Source organism: Corvus cornix, chromosome 2, assembly GCF_000738735.6.
Source record: "Corvus cornix cornix isolate S_Up_H32 chromosome 2, ASM73873v5, whole genome shotgun sequence".
Taxonomy (NCBI): domain Eukaryota; kingdom Metazoa; phylum Chordata; class Aves; order Passeriformes; family Corvidae; genus Corvus; species Corvus cornix.
Genome location: NC_046333.1, coordinates 110,612,439 through 110,637,047, shown reverse-complemented (window position 1 = coordinate 110,637,047; position 24,609 = coordinate 110,612,439). Strand labels below are relative to the sequence as shown.

General features: G+C 39.1%; 1 protein-coding gene across 4 annotated transcripts in view; it reads right to left on the bottom strand.

The window, feature by feature from the left end:
• Positions 1-24,609, bottom strand: part of ASXL3 (ASXL transcriptional regulator 3) — a 127,914-nt gene that overhangs the window by 93,758 nt on the left and 9,547 nt on the right. For 3 of the 4 annotated variants that reach the window (XM_039548250.1, XM_039548251.1, XM_039548248.1), the window contains exons 2-3: positions 7,665-7,747; positions 7,321-7,323 (exon numbers count right to left, since the gene is read on the bottom strand). In XM_039548250.1, coding sequence (XP_039404184.1) covers positions 7,321-7,323; positions 7,665-7,720 — 59 coding nt within the window. In that variant the 5' untranslated portion in view covers positions 7,721-7,747. Of the gene's footprint in view, positions 1-7,320; positions 7,324-7,664; positions 7,748-9,565; positions 9,630-24,609 lie in introns of all 4 variants that reach the window. The other variant, XM_039548249.1, reaches the window with a different exon arrangement.

Here is a 24,609-nt window from a genome sequence, read left to right as displayed (position 1 = left end):
TATGAGAAGGCAGGAAGATTTATCTTGCAGAAAACGTCTGGGACACAGGACTGCATATAGGTGGGAACTAGCAGATACTGCACAGGCAACACCAATTTAATGGATAGGATATTGGGAGTGGAGGAGCCAAGGACCTAGCTCTATGTTTAGCTTTGATAAATATTACTTTGCTTCTGTCTCCACTCTCTTTTTACATATGCTCAATTAATACTCTTATCAGTAAGAACAATATCCTCCAAAGTATTCTGTGTCATACTCAAAAGGTACTTACAATTTAAGCTATGCCATTTATCATCTCAAACTCAAATTCACACCTTAATTATAAAGGTAGCTTTATAAGAACCACTGATGTGGAGACTGATTTTACTTGACTGTTTATTAAAGACCCTAGAAAGAGACTCCACTGTCCTGTGAAGGAAAGAAGAACAGCATTAAAACAAATACAACTCTCCAGGTAATTTCTAAAATACTAAAATATGGAGAAAATATTAAGATAATGGTAGCTCAGGCAAAAAAAAAAAAAAAAACAAAAAAAACCAAAAAAACAAAACACATACCAGGTAGCTAAATGCCTTATATTGAAATATATCTTATATAGGTATACACAATGGAAAACTCACCATGACTAAAAAATTCTTCGTCTTTGCAATTCACTGAGGTTTTATTATTCATTTGAGGTTTTATTATTTTACATCTGTTTTACATCTCACTCAAAACCAGTTTTCCAAATCAATACAAAGGTGGGATTACTTCTGTCCAGATAAAAGCAAGCTTTTAACAGTAGGGTAATCACTATGCAGCAATATGCAATCAAGAATTCACAACCCGGACTTTAGGCTTGAGTTAATACCTTAGCTGTTCTAGGGCTACATCACAAACAAAAACTGAAATAATTATTACAGAGGTGACAGGGGTGTGATTATGCAAGTTACAGTTCCAATCCTGGAATACATTATAGGAAACCCACTGGTTTTTACCAGGTTAAACTGCACCACACATAACAATGCTGGGAATGTCTAGGCAAGAAGGAGCAAGCCTGAGATTTTCAGCTGGCAAATTGCTGCTATCAGAACTGCCTACCAAATTAGGTGGTCTGTTGGTACACTGGGAAGAACAGCATTTCAAAGGCATGTCTGAAGTGAATTTATGCAGAAAGACAGGTTGTACTGAAAGTTTGCTTCTTTCACTGCTCTACAGCCAAAAGCCACATCTGTAGAAGCATGAAAATCAACCTAATAATGCCAGGCAAAAGAATCTGAATAGCTTTCTCTCTCTCTTTCCATCACGGCTTGGTTTCAGTCCATTGCAGGCAATAACTACCTTCAGACAAAACGATGCACTCCCTTCAGCTGAAGAGGCTCCCAAATAAATTCTATCAGACATATGCAACCACAGAAGCCTCCTAACTCTCTGTGCTCTTCCGTTGGCAACCATAGCCTTAAGACAAGAACTGTGGTTCTTTCAATTAAATTTTTAAGCGGTTTTAGTAATTGCAGGGCATTTGTTTGGTTTTTTTTCTTTTCTAAGTGAAAGATAAAAACGGTGACTTAATAATTATGAATCGCAATGACATCTTGGAATGACTTTACAGAGAAAGAAAGTAAAAAATTCTCTGTCTATATGCACACAATAACACAAGGAACCTGAAAACAATAAACAACAGAAGACAGTTGCCAGCTCATTTAGCCTATTTACAGAAACAGCAGCATTCAGAAGGGATTTTTTTTTAAGTCAATAGCTCTAAGGATGAAGTATGCAAAGGCTTAAAGAGACACTGTCAAAAAGATCAAAGGATTCACAAATGATGGTAATATTTTCAGGAGTCCCCTCTAACTTCAAAGCTAAAGACAGACCCTGCATGGATCCTGTGTTTTATTCCACTGATGACTCCACTCCACAGTTCAAAATGGGTTTAATTCTAGCTAACCCACTAGTTTCATGTTTTTGCACAAAGACTGTAAATCTAGTAAGAGTGTCTTTGAGATTTATTTGGGTCATACTTTGCTGCTTTCCTAGGCTCAGAAGACTTAATATGTTATGATATCATTCATGATAAATATTATCAACACCGTGGAGTGCAGAAGAAACAGCACTACTGCCAGCGCCAGTGGCAAGCATCTCTTCTTAGTCTTCTGAAAGACTACTGTCACAACAACAAATCAATAGCTTAGTCTTGCAAAGCAAAAGGCAAAATATGCAGAGGAAAAAACAGATGAAGAGGAGGAGATATGACTGGTGCTCTGATTCCCATAGTTGAAATTAAGATCAACAAAGAAACATCAAGAGAAAGAAGTTTAAGACTCCTACTGGAAAATGGAAAACAGAGTGAGACAAAGAAGCTTTTTAAAAACTCTTCTATGAATCACACGAACAGAATAATGCAAGTTAGTTGACCATACAGAAGGCAATTACTCCAGCTGAACAGCAAAACACTATGAAATTATCCCATTCCAGAGTTCACACTCCTGAGTCTCATGGAGGAGGAACGCAAATAGTTAGCATAGCTGTGGGCTAAAGTTGTACTCCAAGAAATTAAGCAGCTTGTCCCATTTTGAAAGTTTATTGGCTTTTAACTTGTAGTGAGAATCTTTGGCTTTAATCTTATCCAGACAAGTCAATTTTCCAGCCTAACCAAGCAAAGGAGAAAGGGAACTACAGAAAGCCAAGACATAATCTAGGGTTATTAGCATCAAACATTTATCAGAGTTTGGCTGGATATTCTCCCCTAGGACTCAAACAATGTGTACGGCCCAAGTACTGAATATTGTTCTAAAAAAAATCATAGAAAAACCTGGATCAAGAGATATACTAGTTCATTCCCCTAGTTCAAGGCAGGATCAACCTAATCTACGTAACTCCTGACAGACACATTGCTACAGTGGGTTTTGGTGAGACCTACCAATCTCTAACATCTCTTCCATAGCTCATGAAAGGAATTAATTATTCCTGTTATGAAAAAAAAAAACCTTTGTACTTTCTAATTGGAATCTTCTCTTTCTACAATTTAAAGGCCTTATTTCTTGTTCCATCCATAACAGACATTCAGGATAACTTACTCCCTCCTTCTTTTCCTATCTTTTGTGTAGCTGAAGATTTACTATGCCTGTACTCAACCTTCTCTTCCTTTATCCAAACAACTAATTCATACCAGCTTCTGTCTTATTGTTATCTCCCTGATAATCTTAAGCGGTCTTCAATTGATCCTATTCCTCACAAAGCTGCAGTGCTCCAAACAGAATGGAACAGATAGGTTACTTCTGGGGGTTCTACAGGCAGTTTCCAGGGAATGACAAAAAAGGACAAAACCAAGGGAAAAGAACGATAGGGACAGAAAAGTATCTGGCAGGTTTCTGGCACTGTACTGGGTTGACTTGAACCCATAGGGAAGAAGCAGCTAAAACACTGAGCATTCATGAAGGGATGATTCCTCATTTTTAGGAAAGCAAGGGAGAACACAAAAAGAAGAAAAAGGGCTTCAGGAAATTAAACTTCAGCAAACTCACCCACACAACATGCACAAAGAAATTTGTGTAAGCACACCAGCAGAAAGGAAACTGACTTGCTCTTCTCCAAGAAGGGGTTGGCACTGAGTACTTACACTCAAAGCACAGGAGTGCTAATGCCTAATCAGAAACATGTCTATGATTAGACAGCTGCTAAAACCAACACCAGGAACAAACATGGGAAAATTGATTAGATGATAATTAAATAAATTAGGTATTCTCACATCAGTTAAATGTGCTGAAATTTGCCATAGGTAATTAAAGCTGACTGGATCAGTCTCAGAATTATCAGTAGTAATTTTTGAGAATTTGTAGAGGATAGCAGTGACTCCAAAAGAATGGAAAATGCTCAGAGATTAGCTTTTAAAAAAAAAATGAAAAAAGACAGGTCCAAAGAAGTGGAGATGCAGCAACTGAATTTATTTTCCCCCAAAATAAGGAATAAAAATTATTTGGAAGTATTTAGCAGATAAGAAGTTGAGTAATATATAGGCCTGTCAAGAACAAGTTACTTCACATCTATCAAAATATTCTCTGTGACATAGCAGCAGACCCTGTAGCTAGAGAAGCAGCAGTAAGTACCATATAGCCCAACCTAATAGTCATAATCGTATAGCCCAAAACCAAGTTTTTGGTCACTGTTTCCCATGGACTTCCATAAGCAAAAAGAAATATAATGCTACAAAAGAAAGCAAGTTCTAATAAGCAGATGACACTAAACCTTGGAAAAGCTGCATGCATGCTGGATGACAAGAGTACATTGTTAAAGCAATCCTACTGAATTTGAGAAACAGTCTGCAGAAAACCTAAATACCATTCAGTGAGAGAAATTTTAGAGCTTAACAAGAATAAGTAATAAAAGAAATGCAAGATGGAGAACAACTAGTGAGGCAGCAGCACAGCAGGAAAGGAGCACTGAGGCAAGAATGGATCATACTCTGACTAGTAGTCTGTGTCACACTAGCAAAATCAGCAAAATCTCATGCTAGGGTGTATAGACAGCAGGTGGAGAGCCTAGAAATTTACAGCAGGACAGGGAAACGTTTTCAGGACAGAAAATCCAGAGCACTGATCACTGAAGTGATCTGCTGTCTATTTTCCTTGTAAAGAGATTTCAGTGTCCAGGTCTGTTGGCCTGACACTGTTCACTATCACCACAGGCACGAATGTTAAGCAAACACTTCTCCCTCCTCCCCACCACCCACAGAAGAAAGCCATACATTTTCTACATCCCTGAAAGTTTTTACTCCTTCTAAGTAGCAGAAGAACTGCCTGCTGACCATTTTACAATGAACCAGCATAACAGGAAATATATTTAAGAAACAAAAATGAGTTTTTCCTTCCCCAAGATATAAAACACTAGGTGCGTGTATACCCTCTCACAGGACATATCAGTAGAGTTGTTGGTTTTCTTCTAACATATATCTGCTTTGCAAATTTGGAATTTAATCCTTTTGTATTTAATTACATCAGTAATACAAAAATAAATGTGCAACTTGACGTATTTATGGCAAAAAAAGAAAAAGAGGCTGAATAGTCTGACAGTGCTTTTTTAAAGATCACACATAATGACAATGAGAGCTGAAAATCATATATTATTCTTTCAGATTTACTATCACAGCAAAAAGTTTTAGATTAATTAATGCTGCAACATATATGAAAAATGACTAAGCCAATTAACCTCATTCATCTCTAAGTGGAAGAGTAGAGAGGAGAGTTTTTTAAGAACTTAACGTAGAATTGCCAAGTTTCTACTGACAATGATAATCAGTATAAAGGAATAAGTAAAGTGTACTAGAGTAGTACCATATTCCTGGCACAAGTTCAGACTTGGAAGAATACACAAATCAATACAGAATAAACTATGCTAGTGCCATTCCACTGCTTATGGCCAGGTGACTGCACATCATAAATTTACATCCCTTGCTCGTCTTAGCTGGCTGCAGCAGAGAGACCAGGAAAGACCATCTTTAGTAATGGCAAAGGAACCAACTGGCAGAAAGGTACTGAAAGAAATTGCAGAGCTGGCTGAAGCGAACAGCAGACTCTAAATTCAAGTACTGTGAAAACCAAACATTCCTTACACGCTGAGGCCCCATCAACAAATCTGTGTATGAAGTCAAACACCTTATTGGCTCCTACTATGTGTTAGGCACTCAGACAACTCTGAGTGTTTTTCCCTAATCAATATTAAAATGCAGCAGAAACACAACTTTTACATTAAATCAGAAGTTAAATGAAAATTCAAATACTTAAAAATCAATACAGAATGAACATTTTTTCATTTTACAATTGCCGAATTTACAATTTTTAGGCTAAGGAGTTTAGGATGAAAATATTTCAAGTATAAGGAACATTGAATTTTTTCCTTCTCAGTTTTTCAGAACTCATGACCGCATACAGCATCCTGCAATCTACTACACTGTCACATGTACCTGCATGTACCATGAATAAAAATCAGAATGAATCTGAATTTCTTTCCTATTTCTCTGCAATTCTCAGTTTCTTAGTAATCGACAAAATGAAAGATCATCTAGTTTGGAACCTCTTTAAAGGAATCTTTCTCTTACTATTCATTCTGCAGCAATTAAAAAGAGCTTTGACTTTTTCTATATTTAAAATATAACACATTGCCTTCGCTCCCTCCCATAGGTTTTCCACTCAAAATTTTATTCATGCACTGATCACAAAAACAAGAACATTTTAGAATTACAAAGAAATGCTATTATCAGGCATTTGAGCCCCTCCCATGCAATTGTCTCATATCACAAGACATAAAAAGAAAGCAATCCATTCACTGCTGTGAGAAACAGTATCTTAATAGAACGGATTTTCAAAACTGTGGTTTTTTGCATTTTGTTGCTGTTGCATGCAAATCATGCATGTTTGGACATTAATTTTCAAAAGTTTTCATCCCCTTGCTTCCTTGAAATCATTGCCAAATATACTCAAAGCAATTTCTTGACAGGAACTAAAGCACTTTAAATCTGTAAAAGGTAGCAAATTCAATTTCACTTTGCATACCATCTCTTTTGCAATTTTATCAAAATACAGCTATTATGAGCATGTTATGAGGCTACCAACAAAGAAGTGCATGGTTATGCTGTGCAAACAATCATGCAGATTGTATTCTGATCTGTTTCCTAGGAACACAGAATTCAGTAAAAATACGTCCCGTGGTTACTTCTGGTTCACCTTTACACGGACTTTGAAGTTCTCTTGTTCTGAACATTAGGTTCCACACTAGAAAAATATAATTAAATTAAAGCATGTCTCCCTGTGCTCTGAGACAGCAACAAGTATTAAAACAATTTATCAAAGTAGAAAAATTTTACTATAATATTTGGAGAAGAGACAAGTCCATCTTGTAGGAGACCCCCACCAGCCAACCAATTTTTCCTTATTTTCACTTCCTGCCCAAGTTGCCACTTGCAGGTCACTAGAGCACCTAGCAAGTAGACAGTCACCTTTGAGAACAAAAAGCTGCACGTACATCTGAACCAGGCAGCAATGGAAAACAGATGATTGATTTCCACAGTCTCTGGATAACCTATCTATCCTCTAAAAGCCTAACTATCATCGCTTGAATCTACACCCAAAGTACGCTGTTATTAAGCAAGTCTGCAGCTGAGTTGCTGTATCAGTTACCATATCCATGCTCTGCAGACAAACTAGTGTCCAAACCCTGCTCTCCTTCCATCCCAGTTCTTCATCAGCACAGTCTCTGTTACCACAGGCAACACCAACATGTCCTAACAGTGGTTTAAGTGCCAGACCATAAACCCAAGGGAGAAGTGCACCAAGCGTCATCCTGCACTTTCTCTATGTACACAGTGGCAGAGGCAACCCAGCTGTCGAGCTTCAGTCCTTAAGCAAAAATGAGACATAGCACTGGGCTGTTTGAGCAGATCACACTGTCTTTCTAAACGAAGGCTACTGGACTGGAGCAGGCCCACAGACTCCTTTGGGAAGATACGAAGTTAAGCCAGTCACTAACCCTTTTAATAGTCTTGACCTAACAATCAAAACCCATCTGCTGTATTTCCCACTCTGATACTGGAGATCAATTCAGTCAGCACTTTTAAGTTTTGTAAAGATTATATACCATTCATAGGTCGTTTTCATAGAAATAGCAAAAATACAGAATACATAAACACTGACCTTGTTTCTTTTAACCCTTCTTTCTGAATGACTTCCAGTATTTGTTTTGCAGTCATTGGTGAGTTGGGGTACTTTTCCAATGCCTAAAAAGAAATAATAAATGTGTAAGTGACAAGACACAGCTGTCCTGTGAATCTGAAAGGTTATGTGATCATGCAGTTTTTATGCAGTCATTTGTGAAAGGCAGGGAACAATAGTGTTGAGACTGGAGTCCTCTGTCTGTTGGAAGGCCAGGTACAAGCCAGGAAACTGCAGCAAGAAAAAGATATACTTGCTGCTTCTGTACATCGTCTGCCACATCTGCCTGGGAAAACTCTTACCAGGTTACAAATAAAACAGTTGGAATACGCAACTGGTTTTATGACACAGCAACAGATTTTCTTTCAGGCATGAGGGGAAAAACATAAAACACAGAGCCAAAGAGGAAAAAAACCCAAAAAAAACCCACTAGCACTTTCTCTGATTTTTATTACTTGAGAATTCTTTGAGGTCATTTGACTATTCTACACTTAGCTTTGTCACGACCTCAGAAAAAAATTGGCTAAAACCTTCCATTTGTAGACCAGGAGCTACTGTAAGAATTGACACAGTGGGATTTCAATTTTAAAATGCTTTTTTATTCTAAAAACAATGAAAAATGAAGCAGTCAGAACAGTCACAGCACACAAGATGCTACATGACAGAGTGCAGTACATTTTTCCAGTTCAGCTCAGTTTTCCACTCCTTTGCCTTTTCCAATTGAGCCCAAAGTAACCCCGTCCTCTTTACAGATAGAACCATCTTGTAAGGATTTTTCTGATTTTCTACTTCCTTTTAGTCCCCATCAGTTTTATGCTGTTAAACAAACAGCCACTCTTTTGCTCATGTAAAATGCCAGACTGATAGCCCTGGAAAATGAAACCCTTCAATCAGAAGTAAAAGGTGCGGCACAGGCCACAGCAATCAAGCTTCCCAGAGCATCTTGCCAACATATCTCAGCCAGAACTTATATTTCTACCCCCGTAAATATGAAATCAGTTTGGTCTGATTCAAATGATCCTGAGCTTCTCCCTAGCAGTCACCAAATAATGGCAGCTGTGAAAGTAGCTACTACTATGTGGATACCTGCCCACTAGGAACTAGACACACCACCACATCATATCACACAAGTCAAACTGAAGGGTGCTGGCCAGGGCTGTAATTCAGCAGCTCACCTAAAGCCAAAGACAGCCTACTCACTACAGCTTGACCCGCTCAGCCCTTTTCTGCCATTTTACCATTCTGATTTCCTGCCTGTTCTCTTTCACAGCCAAAACGCAGCTTACCAAATCCTTCAATTCTTTGTTAGAGATGAGCTTTGCATCCTTTATCTTTCAGTTCCACAAAGGGAAACATATAGGTGAAAGCTGCACTAGTAGCAAGGTCTGGGAGCTGAACTGAGCTTATCTCGTGTACATCAATAGGCAAGATTCAAAAGGGACCCATCAGGAAAGGAAAACTGAAAGGTGATTTGAAAGGAGAAGGAAGAGAGGGTTGGAAAGAGTAAAAGTACAGCAATGAGTAAGGACAGAAGAAACTGCACAGGGCTGGGAAAAGGGCCATTGCACACAAGGGAAGAGAAATGCTATGATGTATTAGTGACAGAACAACAATGACACATTGGAAAAATGACAATGTGTATAAAGATTAAGAGTAGGATGAGAAAAGATTAATGGTGTGAAGAGACAAAAATGGAAACTTTAACCTTCAGAGAGAAGACAAAGTACAAGGTAAAATGAGAATACAACAAAATAAAGGGAAAAGAGGAGAACTAAACTGGGAACATTCCAGAGGGAAAACTGGAAAGGACAGGAGAGGGTACTACACTGTACTGGACACGGCTATGAAGGAAACTTTGTGCACTTGAAAGTGGGGTTACTCACTGTGGAGGATTCCCTGTTTCTCTTCCTGAGTACAGGCCCCTCAGCACACCTGGGCAGCTCCTCCCTGCAATTGAGAAAATTTGGGTAGCCCTGTCCCCTTCTCTACGACATCACATCCTACTCTATAAAGTCAGTAAAAGTGCCAAGTATTACCACGAGAGTTCGACAATAATGGGAAAGAAACAATAAAGCTATGCAAACATCAGAAGTCACCCTGTCCTGGACAATGGGAGAAGGGAGAGCAGTTTGTGCTGAGGAAGCTGCACTGAACTGGCTGTGGAAACAATGGCCAGACATACTGATATGGAAGATCATCTTCACCAAACAACAATGAAACCAACAAGTAGGATGCATAACACCACTACAGAAAGTTTAATGAAACCCACAGGGCAGATTTCAAATACCACAGTATGAAGTGAACACATTCAGGGTATAATGACAAATTGAAATGCAGACTATGTCAGACAGGCTGAAAGTGCTGGAGTAAACAATTGCCCATTGTGTGGATTTGCCTTACACTGGACGTGTAGCGTGGGCTGCAGTTCATATACCCCATGAATTTAGTTCTGTTCATCTAACCCTTTAAACCCTGTTATTTAAAGAACTGTTCATACCCTAACTGAAAAGCATTAATTCTCTGATTCAAACACTGCTGAAGTTGAAAATCCTGTTATTATGTACACGATTAAGTTTTCCTTATCATAACGAAGATTAATTAGCAGACAACCTTCATAAGGATGGGTTTTTTCTGTCGCTCCCACCATGCTGTCCATCCTCATCGTTGTTCCTCCCCCCCAGTTTTACCCTAATCATTTATCACAGTAAGAAAATAAAAATAATTACTTGTAAAAACCTTTCAATGATAATATAGTTTTCCTCCCTGAGTTATGGAAAATAGCATCAGAATATTATTTAAGATTCTGTGAACTAATGAATACACTGAACTGATAATTACACTAGTATCTCTTGCTTCTGTATCTCACCGCTAACACTGCTAAACGCCTCCAATTCCTTTTGCATTTCTATGACTTTTAAAAATAATATTAGAAATTCAAACTGAATAACTAACTGTGCCTTAAGGCAAACAACACACTGAAACGCAGAAGGCATAGTTAAGTCATAGGCTTCTTGGTCAGACACAGTAATGCACATCAGGGGAGGAAACCCTAATTTGTTTTAAATATCTTTCTTCTTCCTCCCACTCCATCCACCAACACTCGTATCATATATGGGCAGTGACTAATAATGCTGAAATTAAAGCACGCCAAAGTACTGTCATGAAGAAAATGACTGTTTCAATATATTTTGTTATGAAGGACAATGGCAGGAGAATGGTTTGCACTGACTGCAACCCCTATCAGGGCGGATCAAATATGCTCTACTTATTCCTGCCATTCAACCACAGCCTTAAAAAGGGACAGCTGCTAAATAACTGGGACAAATAACGTGATACCCATCAGGACAATCGGAAAGAGAACACAAGTAGTCTCTGCACAGAGCACATTCTTGGTGTTCATTCAAACCCTGTTTAACAGCTCAAAGAGAAGAAGGTTCAGATCCTACCAAGCACAGTAGAAATCAAACCTCCCAACAAACAGCAGCAGCCTGACAAATTGTTGTATTTGTGTCACCTACAGATAGCAACTCACAGCTTCAGAGATATTAAATACTCACACAGATGCCACAAACACATGTATTCCCAGTTTCATTGGAAAAGTCATGTCAGTAATATGGGACAAGAAGAAATACAAATTCCTTTTCTCACCAGGACATCTATCATCATCTCTATGTTGACAACTACTCAGAAAAAATCAGTTGCCACACCAGGGAAAAACACTTTCCAGTGAACTGTTAACAGGAAGACTCTAGTGCAGAGTCAAGACTCAGCTTTGCATAAGACAGAAATCCTGAATGTTCAGCTTGCCTACAAAATCGGAAGAGAACTTCTATGTAATTGATGGGATTATTAGTTTAATTTATATACACAGATGTTTTTGACTACCTGAATCAGATCTGCTCAATCATTTGCATTTCAGACACTGAAGGGAACACAGCAGAGGGACAAAGTGAAGAAAGGCAAACCAGAGAGTTGGCCCTCCTGCCCCCCATAAACATTCCTGCAGAAAGTGGGAAGCTTTGCCTGCAGCTATCAGTTATCACACTGACAGAAAATAATTCTTCTAAATGAGAACCAAGTGTGTTCTGACACTGCGTTGTAGTCCAAAAGCAGTGGGCAGATCAGCCTAGTGGGCTTGATGCTGCTGATTGTGTGACCAGACAGTCTGAAACCAACCAGAGCTTCCTCCATTTCTGGATGCTGCTGGCAGGGATCTGAAGGTCAGGTAGCTGACAAAAATCAGGACCATTTTATCATAATAGGCTGAGCCACTAGTCACAAACTAAAGCAATTCTCCTTAGAACATTATTTTAAAAAACTGAGGAGGAGGAGAAAGAGGAACAGTACAGTTATTCCCAGTGCTCCTACTCATCAGCTAACATACAAGTCAGGCTGAACTACACAACAGAATCTTTACTGCCTAAAGACAGCAGGGTGAATAAAAGAACAAAAAAAACAACCAAACAAACAAGCAAACAAAACCACCAAACAAAACCCCCCAAAAACTTTCTTTCTCCTAAGCAGAAAATATAAATTATTTTCTAGCCACCCACTACTAAACAAATGAATTGCAAGATGGAGTATCAAACAGGGTACAAGAAATAACAGTATCCTGGAAAAAATCCAGCATTGTCTTCTACAGCTGCTTATGTGAGGTTAACAGGAGGACTGACTTCTATTGTGAGAAATGCCCCACTCAAATCTTTTGTGTTCATTTTTGATTAACAGCTTTAGTCATTGGGGAATTATCAGCAGCTTGGTAAAAGTTCAAAGCCCTTTGTGTGAAGAAAGATGGGTAAATGGTTTGGAGAGGAGGGGAGGGTACACAGTGAGGGAAGAAAGGAACTGCACAGAGATGGACGAAGAGGCAAAAACTGCAAAGAAAGGGTACATGATACACAAAAAAGAGGGATGATAATGGTAAATGAACTATGACCTATTTTAACACAAGTTCTCATAGAGGTATTCACAGAACTCTTGATGATAGTGATCAAGAGAAAGGTAAAGAGTAGTTTCCAGGTACTAAAATATTAAAAGAATTTGAAACAGGAGTAATAATTCTCCTGGTAGGACTTTTGTCTTTGGGCAGTTGCAATTACAATAAGGAAATTATAAGATCTAAGTAAAAGAAGGTGTATTTCCTAAGATATGTGCTCTCAGTATGCTCCATATTATGAATTTGTCTTTGTAATTCACAGGACACTACAGATAAGCAAGAAAAGAAACAACAAGCAAGGAAAGGAACAAAGGCATCAAATGAATAACAAAGCAACACATAGAAAATACCATAACATGATGAAATATATTAAGTTTTGCCATCTTGCTAGTCCACACTTTTTTTAGGTTCGGAGGTAATGCTACTGACCAATAGAGCTCAAATGGTTTAAAGCACACTCATAAAGTCATTTTCCCCAGCTCTCTTTCAGTGAAAAGCACTTTACTGTTCCTTTAGCGTGAACTATAGGGAACAACTGGGCAAGTGTTCCCTGCAAGAGCATTTCTGCTATAGAATTTGTTTGCGAGTTGGTCTGAAACCATCTAGCTTTGCTAACCTGCCAGATACATAAGGCATTATCATCATCTCCTAAAGTACTGAATGAAAGAAAAGGGCAAGAAAGAAACTGAACAGTTTCTTTGTTCACGTCATTGCTTTAACCGGATCATTTGAGGCTTGTTCTAAGACGCCTGAAACTTTTATTGTTCTCTCCAAAATTTATTTATAATGTCATATTTCAAATGGATATAAAGGCAGCTTTGGAAATTCCAGATAAACTGTACACTTGACATTTTGAATTCAAAAGAAATTGGATTACAGTTCAGTTAAAATTAAGATACAATTGGGCTATTCCTTTAAAAGGCACAAGCCTTAACAGCAGTGACATCCTGCCATTCCTAGTGGCCTCATACATCACAACAGAAAATGCAGGGTAAAGTTTTTAGCTCTAAACAACTGACATAATAACTTATTGATCTAGTCTAATATACTGAAAAAAATGGAAACCTTATATTTCTCTCTTTACTAATGCAATCAGCCTGTCCAAGCAACCAGGAACTTTCACTTAAAGGCTCAGTCAGGACAGATCATAAACACCTCTGTGACTGTAACAGGATAAACCTAGTGAGCACACAGAATCCTATCAGATTTCTAAGATCAGGATCAAAGATACCCCAGTGGGCATGGTGTCAAATTTGCTACCCCAGTATGGGTTCCACTGTTAGCAGCAGGATTACTAACAATGATTTCAGTTCAAGCCAACGGAGCACCCAGATTCCCAGAATGACTGCTCAGTTCTGACAGCAAAGTCCAGACTTCTGTTTTGCCATGCAAGCCACACCTTTCCTTGTTTTCTACAGCAATACTCCATTGCCTCTCACTCTGCCCAGCCTTTCCCTACTCTCAAAGTGACACTCGTCTTCTGAGGTGTTGCAATACCCCTAAATCCCACCTTCCCACATCCCTACCAAAATACCTTTCATCCCTAGTCCTTACCACAGTACAGGCTAACAGGATACTCCTACGTCCTCTACCCCTTCAAACATGAGCACATTCATACAGATGCAGCTCATGCCATGGGTCTCCCAAAACCTGCACACAGGCACACAAGTGCTGTCCAGATAGTCAGCACTGGCACCTTGCTGGCAGCACACTGTAGCTGTTAGGTGCTGACAGGAAAAATTGTGATGCAAACCTCCTCTGGCTTGTGGACCATATTCTCTTGCCTACTTAGTTTAGAGTAGAAGTTTCACCAGTGCTGAACCAGCTGAAAAACTTGGGCCAAAGCTTTTAAAACTACAAATCATTATTTCAGAGAAGGGACAAGAAGCAAAAGAAAAGCTCTGGCATGCAAAACCATTACTGAAATCTGTATTCATTCAATAATCACACAGGCCACTTTCCTGAAATGCCTGTAATTGTGGCAGGGATAAAAATTCCCCTTTGGCACCTACTTGGTACAAAATGAAGAGACACCTTGCTTAGGTGACTGGAAGCAATGGAGCTGAATGGATACCAGTGCCCTGTCAGCTGCCTTTACATTACAGATAAGAGAGGAAAGAACTACCATCAGTGTGAATACATTCATCACTACTAAAGGAACAAAACACCCCTAAAAACCTAAGAAACACCAAACCTCAAACACATTTTTTCCATATATGCTGTCCTCTCTATTGGAAGATGATGCTGATTTTTTTTTCTGAGGCACTGAAAGGTTTGCTGTATAACTTATGTTTCAGCATAGTAGGATAAATTAAAAAAAAATTATTAGAAAGAGCAAAACTCTACAGAAAAATCAACAGAGAGAATGAATATATGTTTGTTTCAGAAGCTTTCATCGCTTATTTTCCTCAGGCGAGCATAATGTGTAAGGGTTACTTTTAATGCGAGAAATAAAATTCCTACTGGCTACTCTCCGAATGCACCAAATTTAACAGGAGGTGACAGTTGTGCTGATTTTCTTGCCATTGCTTTACTATCAGAGCTTATCTTGTTTGACAGTGTTCTAAAGATACAGACCTAAGACTTCTGGAAGGCGAAAAAGAAAACAGGAAAAAAGAAAACAGAAGAGAAAATAGAAAACAAAATATTTTAAACTATGCACTCTACATAAATATTCTTACATATTAGTTTTAACCATTTTAAGCACTTCATCCAGGTAAAACTGACCCACTAGAAAAAGAAGTTTAACAATGCAACTGACATTGATTCTATTGATGCACCATTAATATATTTATGTTTATAGAGTATGTTTAATGACAGCAAACATAAAACCATAAAAATTATCCTTCCGTTTTAATTGTGTAGGATAGATGACAAGAAATTAGCTCATTAAATTTACAGCACATTTTGATGTTTTGGTGAACGACCAGGGTAAGTCACACTGATCCTCTTAACGTCAGAAGGGAAGTCCATAAACTTCAGAACTCATTAGTCTGGACTGTTCCTCATTCACGGGATGATACACCCTTCAAAATAATAAGCAAAAGGAGATGCAGAACATAACTAAGAATCTTTCTTAATAATTATATCCCAGAAGGAAAGACCACAATGTGTCTAATACACAAAACACAGAATTAAATTCCTGAGAGGTGTACAGCAAGTAAAAAAAACAGAACAGAAAGCCACTTTCAGTTCTTTAAGTTCCCTGAGTCCACCAGTTCAAGTACTGAGAGAAAATGGAAAACCAGAATTTCCACAAAATGGAAACGGAAAACCAAAATTTCCACAAAACTAAAAATTTTGATCCAAAACCAATGGCTTAGTTTTGGAGTTTTTGGGGGGAGGGAGAAGTGTTCTTTATTTTAAATAGGAGAGCTAGTCCTTCTTGTTGGAACAGACAATAGGAAAGAGCAGAGCTACGAGTTCTTGCATGTTATGTACCTTTTTTCCTTCCAAACCCTGCACAATTATTTCACATCAGGCTTTATTAGTCTGAATCATGACATCATTATGTACAGAGTACAGATCACTGGCACAATCCAGATCTACTGCCTAAATTGCTCTGAGAATAGATATGATAAGTCATGTTTTTGAACTAAAGAAATACAGCCTTCTCAAAGAATGTGTAAAGAGAGAATTCTTTTGTTAGCTGTCAGGGAGATTTTGCTATCTCTGTTAAATATATAATGGTTAGTGTCATAACGAAGATCAGCCATCGTGTTATGGCATTTATCTTCATGAGTGAAGAGAGGAAGGGCTACTGTGATTTATTCCGTCTCTCCTCATGAGATGATTAATGCCATAAGAGATTAGTCTTCAGTACTGACTTGTACACAGAATATAACACAGGGCTGGAGTGGGATGCTAAGCAGTTTTAATTGCCACAAGTTTGGAAGCCCACATTACTTACATATGGCACGGTTGACAATTAGTCATCTAAGATTTTCAAAAATAGGAGAATATTTTGCAGCTCACTACCTCATATCCATTTTGTGCCATTTATTTGTTCAGTCCTTCTTAGCAGTCTTTCCACATAGTCCCTTCCCCCATCTCATCACCTAAGTCCACCCACACTTGTCCTCTTAAACACATCATTTATTGTAAAACTGAAGTCCATACTAGTGGTTTATATCAATTTTTGGTAGCATCTGTTTAAAGGTTTAAAAAATACACTATTTAACAGCTATTACTAAGAAACATTTGTCACAACACAGGCAGATTAGAAAGAGTATATAATGGCTCTGTATCTAAGTTTGTATAAGCTTTCCTCAAGATATGAGAAAAGTTACGTGCTCATCTCTTCCCAGGGACCTTGTAAAATAATCTGACCAACCTAAACTGAAGGTAATAATTTTTCAAAAGCTTATAACTTCGGAGAAATGCACACAAAATGTTTTGTTAACATGCTGCCTGCTTCTTCTTATGGAAGCAAATACTTCAAATAATACTGTAGTAAAATAAAAAAAAAAAAACAAACCAATAAAACAACAAACCAAACAAAATAACCAGCAGCATGATAAGCAAAAGTTCTGTTAAAAAGGGAAGAATTCTTTTTCCCCAAAACCGAACATGAATATTCTGCATTTTCTTAAATCTCCTTTTCTGAATACTGCTAAATCAAAAAATCCCTTGATATAAAAGGCTTTTTTGTTAAAACCAGCAATTCCTTACCATTGGTGTACATCAAACAGAACACTTTATTAAAAAGCTCTCATGATAAAGTGTTATCTTTATCTAGGCTCCTCAAATATTGACTTAAACATTTTTATCAGGCTGTTAATCACATCCACATTCAACATGAACAGCAACTGAGACCAGTCCTGACAGCCAGGTAACAGGGCAACATTATGGCAGGGAAAAAGTATTGTGAAAGCTAAGGACATTTCTTATTGATGGTAAGTGGATAGGAGAGAAAAATCAATGGGTCCTCATCAGTACAACTGTCTACCAGCTGGATGCTGATTTTCCTTAGAGATTAAAACCAATAGGAGCAATCACTTGGCACAGGTGAACAAATTCAATAGTACCTCCAGTCTATAAAGAAGAAAAGTGAACAGTGAATTCAAGGCTGGAGTTCATGAACAGACAAAATGCTGATTGTTAAACCAACAGTTTGCAATCAGATCTTGAAACAAAATACAGAACATGTCTTGCTCCATGGGGGTACGACCTGAAACTGTTCAGGATAATCTGCAACTGTTGTGAAGGTTCCAAACTCCTGACTCTGCCTAAAGGAATTATTTCAAGCTGCAAGACTGGCTGACCCCTCCAAGTCAAGCTGGACTGGACTGACCAGGTTACAGTACAGTGTGAAATGGCCATCAGCTACACACATCATGCAACTACCAAAAGCCAGGATCACAGCAAAGTAATTGGTCAACAGAGAGGAATCACAGAGGATTTTATAAGGGAATATAAATGCAGAGACTTCTCATAAAACTAGGCTTCCTGTTCAAGACAGGCTTCTTTTTTTAAGGGTCCCTAATATCATAGCATATTTCTTATCCTAAGACCCCTCACTACACACTGAACAGATCAAACTGTTATCTGTCAGGATGGTAACTGTAACCCAAGGAAAGCAAACAGAGAGTAAAACATGGCTGTTGTACAGTATATTCTATCATGCATTCTTTGCTTTTTCTATGAGAAACAACATAGGTACACATAAAGATCTGAGTCTTCCCAAAGTCACATCTCCTCAGCAAATGTAGCACTAAAAATTGTCAGCTCCTAAGAAATGCTACTGGCAAATAAATTCGATGTCTATGGGATTTATGCACATAATTTTATATTTAGTGTTTTAGAAGTTGATAATAATACATTTTAGCTGTATGGAAAAATAATCTATTTTAGCTGTAGGGAAAAATTACAGTGCCTCAACTTGGGCTTCTGGTGTAACTACCAACCTCATACTGTACCTTTGAAACAATCAGAATCACAGAATCACTGAGGTTGGAAAAGATCTCCAAGATCATCGAGTACAACCTTTGAACACCACCTTGTCAACTAGACCACAGCACTAAGTGCCACGTCCAGGCATTTTTTGAACACTTCCAGGATGGTGACTCCATCGCCTTCCTTGGCAGTCCGTTACATTACTTAAACATATTCCAGTAAAAATTTTCTTCCTGTTGTTCGACCTGAACCTCCCCTGGTGCAGTATGAGGTCATTTCCTCTTGTCCTGCTGCTGGTTTCCTGGGAGACCATCCCCCACCTGGCTGCACCCTCCTTTCAGGTGGTTGTAGAGAATTAAAAGGTCTCCCCTGAGCCTCCTTTTCTCCAGGATAAACGCGCCCAGCTCCCTCAACCACTCCTCATAAGACCTGTGGTCCAGACCCTTCCCCAGCTCTGTTGCCCTTTTCTGGACATGCCCCAGTGCCTCAATGTCTTTCCTGTAGTGAGGGGCCCAGAACTGAACACAGGATTCGAGGTGTGGCCTCACCAGTGCCGAGTACAGAGGGACCATCGCTGCCCTCGTCCTGCTGGACAAAAGCTTTCTGATACAGGCCAGGATGCCATTGGCCTTTTTGGCCACCTGGGCACACACCTGCTCATGTTCAGCCACTGTCAACCAGCGTCCTCAGGTCCTTTTCCATTGGGTCACTTTCCAGCCACTCTTCCCCAGCCTGTGGTGCTGCCTGGGGTTGTTGTGACCCCGGTGCAGGACCTGGCACGTGGCCTTGTTGAACCTCCTATCACTGGCCTCAGCCCACTGATCCAGCCTGTCCAGATCCCTCTGCAGAGCCTTCCTGCCCTCCAGCAGATCAACACTCCCACCCAACTTGGTGTCATCTGCAAACTCACTGAGGGTTGACTTGATCCCCTCATCCAAATTATTGATAAAGATATTAAACAGGATGTCTCCAATACTGGCCCCAAAATGAACCCAGGGGAACACCACTGGTGACCAGTCACCATTTGAATTTAACATCATTCACCACTGCTCTCTGGGCTCACCCATCCAACCAGTTTTTAACCCAGAGAAGAGTGCACCCATCAAAGCCATGAGCAGACAGGTTCTACACAAGAATGCTGTGGGAGCCAAGATCGAAGGCTTTACTGAAATCTGGTAGACAACATCCACAGCCTTTCCCTCATCCACTAGATTGATCACCTGGTCATACAAAGAGATCAGCTGGGTCAAGCAGGACCTGACTTTCCTAAACCCGTTCTATTTGGGTGTGATCCCTGGTTGTCCTGTATGTGCTATGAGATGGCACCTTCCCAGACACCAAGGTCTGGCTGACAGGCCTGTAGTTCCCCAGATCCTCCTTCCAACCCGTCCTGCAGGTGGGCATCACACTGGCCAACCTCCAGTTCTCTGGGTCCCCCCTGGCTCACCAGGACTGGTGATAAATGATGGAGCAGCCTGGCTCTTCCAGCGGTTCTCTCAGTACCCTGGTGTGGATCCCATCCGGCCCCACAGACTTGTGAGTGTCAAGGGGCACAGCAGGGCACTGACTGCTCCCTCCTGGGTTCCAGGGGGTCAGTGTGCTCCCTGTCCCTGTCTACCAACTCAGCAGGCCACCTGCCTTGAGGATATCAGGTCTTTCTGTTGAAGACTGAGGGAAAGAAGGCATCAAGTACCTCAGCCTTTTCCTCATCTTTGGTTACAATGCTCCCCTCCACATCCAATAAAGAATGGAGATTTTCCTTGGCCTTCTTTTTGTTTTTAATGTATTTATAAAAACACTTCGTATTATCTTTCACAACGGTGGCCGCATTGAGCTGTAGCTGAGCTTTCACCAATCTAATTTTCTCTCTAGAAGACATGATGACATCCTTGTACCCTTCCTGAGTTGTCTGCCCCTATTTCCCAGGGTCATAAACTCTTTTTTTTCTCCCCAGGTTCCAGTGAAAGCTCCCTATTCAGCCAGGCCAGTCTTCTTCCCTGATGGTTCATCTTTTAGCACATAGGGACAGCCTGCTCTTGCGCCTTTAAGATTTCCTTCTTAAAAGTATGTCCAGCTTTCTTGGACCCCTTTGTTTTTAAGTGCTGTTTCCCAAGAGGATCTCTGAAGCACTGTCCTGAACAGGCTGAAGTCTGCCCTCCAGAAGTCCAAGGTAGTTTTGGTGAAATCTTCCTTACTATGCTGAGAACTGAAAACTCCATCAAATCATGGTCGCTGTGCCCAAGATGCCCTCGGACCTAGAGTCTCCACTGGGAGATTCTAGGAGAATCTCTCCAAAGCAAGAATCTAGATTTTTTTTTTTTTATTGTTGTTGCTCTAGTAATAATATGGGAAAGACAATTTGAAACCAATTCTGAAAAATTCTAACAGGAGATCTTATTACCAAATAAATGAGAAAATAATTCAGATGACAAACTGGGTTTTTTTCAGTTTTTTCAAAGCCATTACTTACCATTTCAACAACACTCCTTTAGCCAAGATAGACCATAGCACAACTTGTTCTAAAAATAAACTGAATGTAACATCATGTAAACATAGTATTTCATTTCCAAGACAAAGGCCCTGTATTTTATAAAGGAGAGAAGACAGACTACTTTTTTTTAATCTTAGTGTTTCATTGAAATCCTTATATTCTTAAAGTCTGAGAAAAATTCAAATTTTAAAGATGAAGGTTGGGGACTTTAGCTGATGATACAATTAAGTAAAATGGTAGCAAAATTAATAAATAAACAAATTATTTATGACTTTATCACTGAATTGAGAAAGTGGGGTTTTTTCCTCATTTTTTCATTGTCAGTCAGATTTATTGTTTTACTCCCCTCAATATCTTTGCTATTTTATTTCTCATTGGTACAAGAACTTCTCCATTTTCTCCACTGCTCCCCAGCGCAGTACAGTCATTTTTCTCCCCAGGATTACGTCAGTATCACCCAGGCACACACTCGTCTCACCACGACATGCCAACAGACATAAACCCAGTTTCATTCTCTCCTAATCCCAGAAAATGTATTCAAGTACTCGAAGTAATAAGCTTCATAACTATTATCATGTATGTATGGAGCATTTCAAACCTCTTTTTTTTTTTTCAGAACATTAATTCTCAGAATGCTTTTCCCAGATCCCCTCCCCCTTCCTCCACACGCATATCTTTCTATAAAATTAACTTCAACATTTGACAACACTTGAACTAACACATGAAGCTTCTTGCCACAACAGTTCCAACAGTGCTGATAACAGCAAACAAGTGCAGTGTTTTTAAAATTTTCTTAAACCTTTTCTTCTCTTTGCAGGTCATGCAGAAGCATTTTCCAATCACCATGCATATACACCAGCCTCCCTTATCCAAGCTGCCACTTTTGTGGATCTGGCTCAAAATGAAGACAGGAGCATTATTTCACTCTATTTAACATTTCTTTAAATAGCTTGAAACATTTTCCTACAGCTCCGACCCTAATATAATGAACTAGCACAAGAAAATTACAGTAAGAAACTGAGTCTGTCCTCATCAAGGACAGTTAAAATTGACTAATACCGACAGACATATTATTTTCATGGGGTTTTTTTTAATTTAATGAAGTGTTATGGATTCTGAGAAGTACAGAACCATAGAATGGTTTGGGTTGGCAGGGACTTTAGAGATCATCTAGTTTCAGCGCCCCTGCCTTGGGCAGGGACACCTTTCACTAGACCACATTGTTCAAAGCCCCCTCCAACCTGGCATTGAACACTTCCAGGGACTGGGCATTCACAACTCCTCTGGGCAACCTTTTCTTGTATGATGACAAAGTTTTGATAATGTGTCAAACAGTCTATTTCCAAGCAAAGTAGCTAACCCTATGAATTGCTGGAGACAGAAATGTCCTGTTTTGCAAAATAACAATTATTTAATTAAATATTAATCTACAAAAAAACCCAAAAACCAACAGGTTTCTGAAGAAAAAAATTATATTTTTGTTACTATTTTATTTATTTTTACTAAAGTATCTTAGTTTTTTTTGGTTGGTTGGTTTTTCTAAACAGATTAAAAGTCAGTAAGACAATGCTTTTCTGGTCTAACTTTCAAAATCCATTGAAAACATTTTTAATCAACTGTTTTGACTCTATTACTCCAAATTTTTTACAGTTCCCCATCTTCTATTTAATTTTTCACTGTGTAGTTCACAGACCACCTGAAAGACTACCTTTCTGGAGTCCATGAAACACAAAAACTAAAATTGCTGCTCAAACACTGACTTTATTCTCAAGGCCTTTCACTCTGCTCACTCCCATAACTGTTACTCTCTTGCATTATACCCTGCATCCTTCAGTCAGTCATGCATCTGTTTGTTCACACTTCTCCCATATTTATACTCCCTTTTATTGGAGTATTGGAAAACTCCCCAGACAGCCATATGAGAGTTCTGAAGCCTCCTCCTCAAGTGCTGATGCTTCTGGGACGGGAGGCTAAATTAACAACCTACAGTGGTTGCAGTGAACATCAAACATTTACTGTGAAGGGCTGATCAATAGCACAGGTACTGAAAAGCTCCTGTGGAGGTACTTGGTAAATGCAACAGTTGCCACCGATACACATACCAAAAGCATGCAGTAACTTGCACAGACAGAGATAAAAATCTCCAAGTTTAACTTGTGAGGACAGAGCCCTCTACTTTCAAAGTGCTTCTACAAATCCAAACCAGAGCTGTTTTAACATCACAACCACTTCGTGGGGCTCACTGTCATTGGAACACTGTTATTACAAAGAGCAGGAAAGATCCTCCCTCATAAGACAACTGCAGCGTTCAAGATGGCTCAAAGCAGTAATTCCATTTTCTTTCAGTGTTTGCTCCTTGGGAGCCAATCCCCTGCTCTAAAAACCACAGATTTCACTAACAGACTTTTTCTAAAGACAAGGGACATCAGCCCAAGACAAAGTCATAGGGTTGGTTATCCCTGACATTCCACTCAGATGAGTAGCTCTCATTCCAAAAGCAACAGGGGAAGTTGGCACTGAATCAGCTGATCCCTGAACACTGACTGGAGGAACAGGATTTCAGCATGAAGAATCTGACTGCAAGATGAAACAACCACAGAACCGGGCCAGCCCAAGAACTGGAAGCAGCATCCATTTCTTGCTACTGATAATTGTCTACACAAAGGATGCTGAGGCTCATTATGGGCAGATCAAATGTCCCAGGAATCTAGCCTTTTTTCTGTGATTCTCCCAGTCAGTTTCACAGGCCTGTAACCCAATACTTGAAAATCTACATATATAATTATATATTTATATATATTTTATACATATATATAAAAGATTAGGACTGCAAGTCAGGAATTTGAGGGACCACATTAAAAGATTTAATCCTTATTCTTCCCTCCCACCAAGTATTGCCTACTGGGATATCTAGCAAAAAGCACTTTAGCTGCTGCCCAGGAGGGCACCTTCAGGAGTGCACACTTATGCAGCCATAGGTCATCCTGAAACCAGTAACAAAAAGGTATTAACATCTCTTTAATAGTACATCATTTGAAGATTTCTTCTACAGTGAATTCTGAGCTTATTCCACACCTAGATGATGAGCCTCACTACATTATTCTACTTTTTAATTTTTAAAACAGAAGATGTGTGCTTGCAAAATGTCTCAAAAATCTGCATTACGAATGAAACAAATTATGGAATAGATTAGAATGCATTAAGCACTACTACTCTACGTACAAACCTGCTGCAGCACTGCCGCATCAAACTCTCAAAAAAAAAAAATCAAGAGACTAAGTCCAAAATACCTCAAAAAACCAGAGAATATGAATGAGAACCATTAACTGAATACAGAATTCTCAACCTGTACAAGAAAATTGATGCTTTCTGTCTAGTCACTGTCAGAAAAAACATATCATGCATCTGAATTCTAAATCATACCCACTGGACAACTTTTCATAATAATTTTATTTTCTTAGTTCTCCCATTTTTTAAAGCAGAATGTAAATTTTCACTAAAAGAGCAGATTCTGGAAAAGGCCAAACAATTCATAGTTCCCATCAGTCATAAAAGTTACTAATTTTATTGATTTCACAAAACTAAAACTAACTTGGGTTGTATGA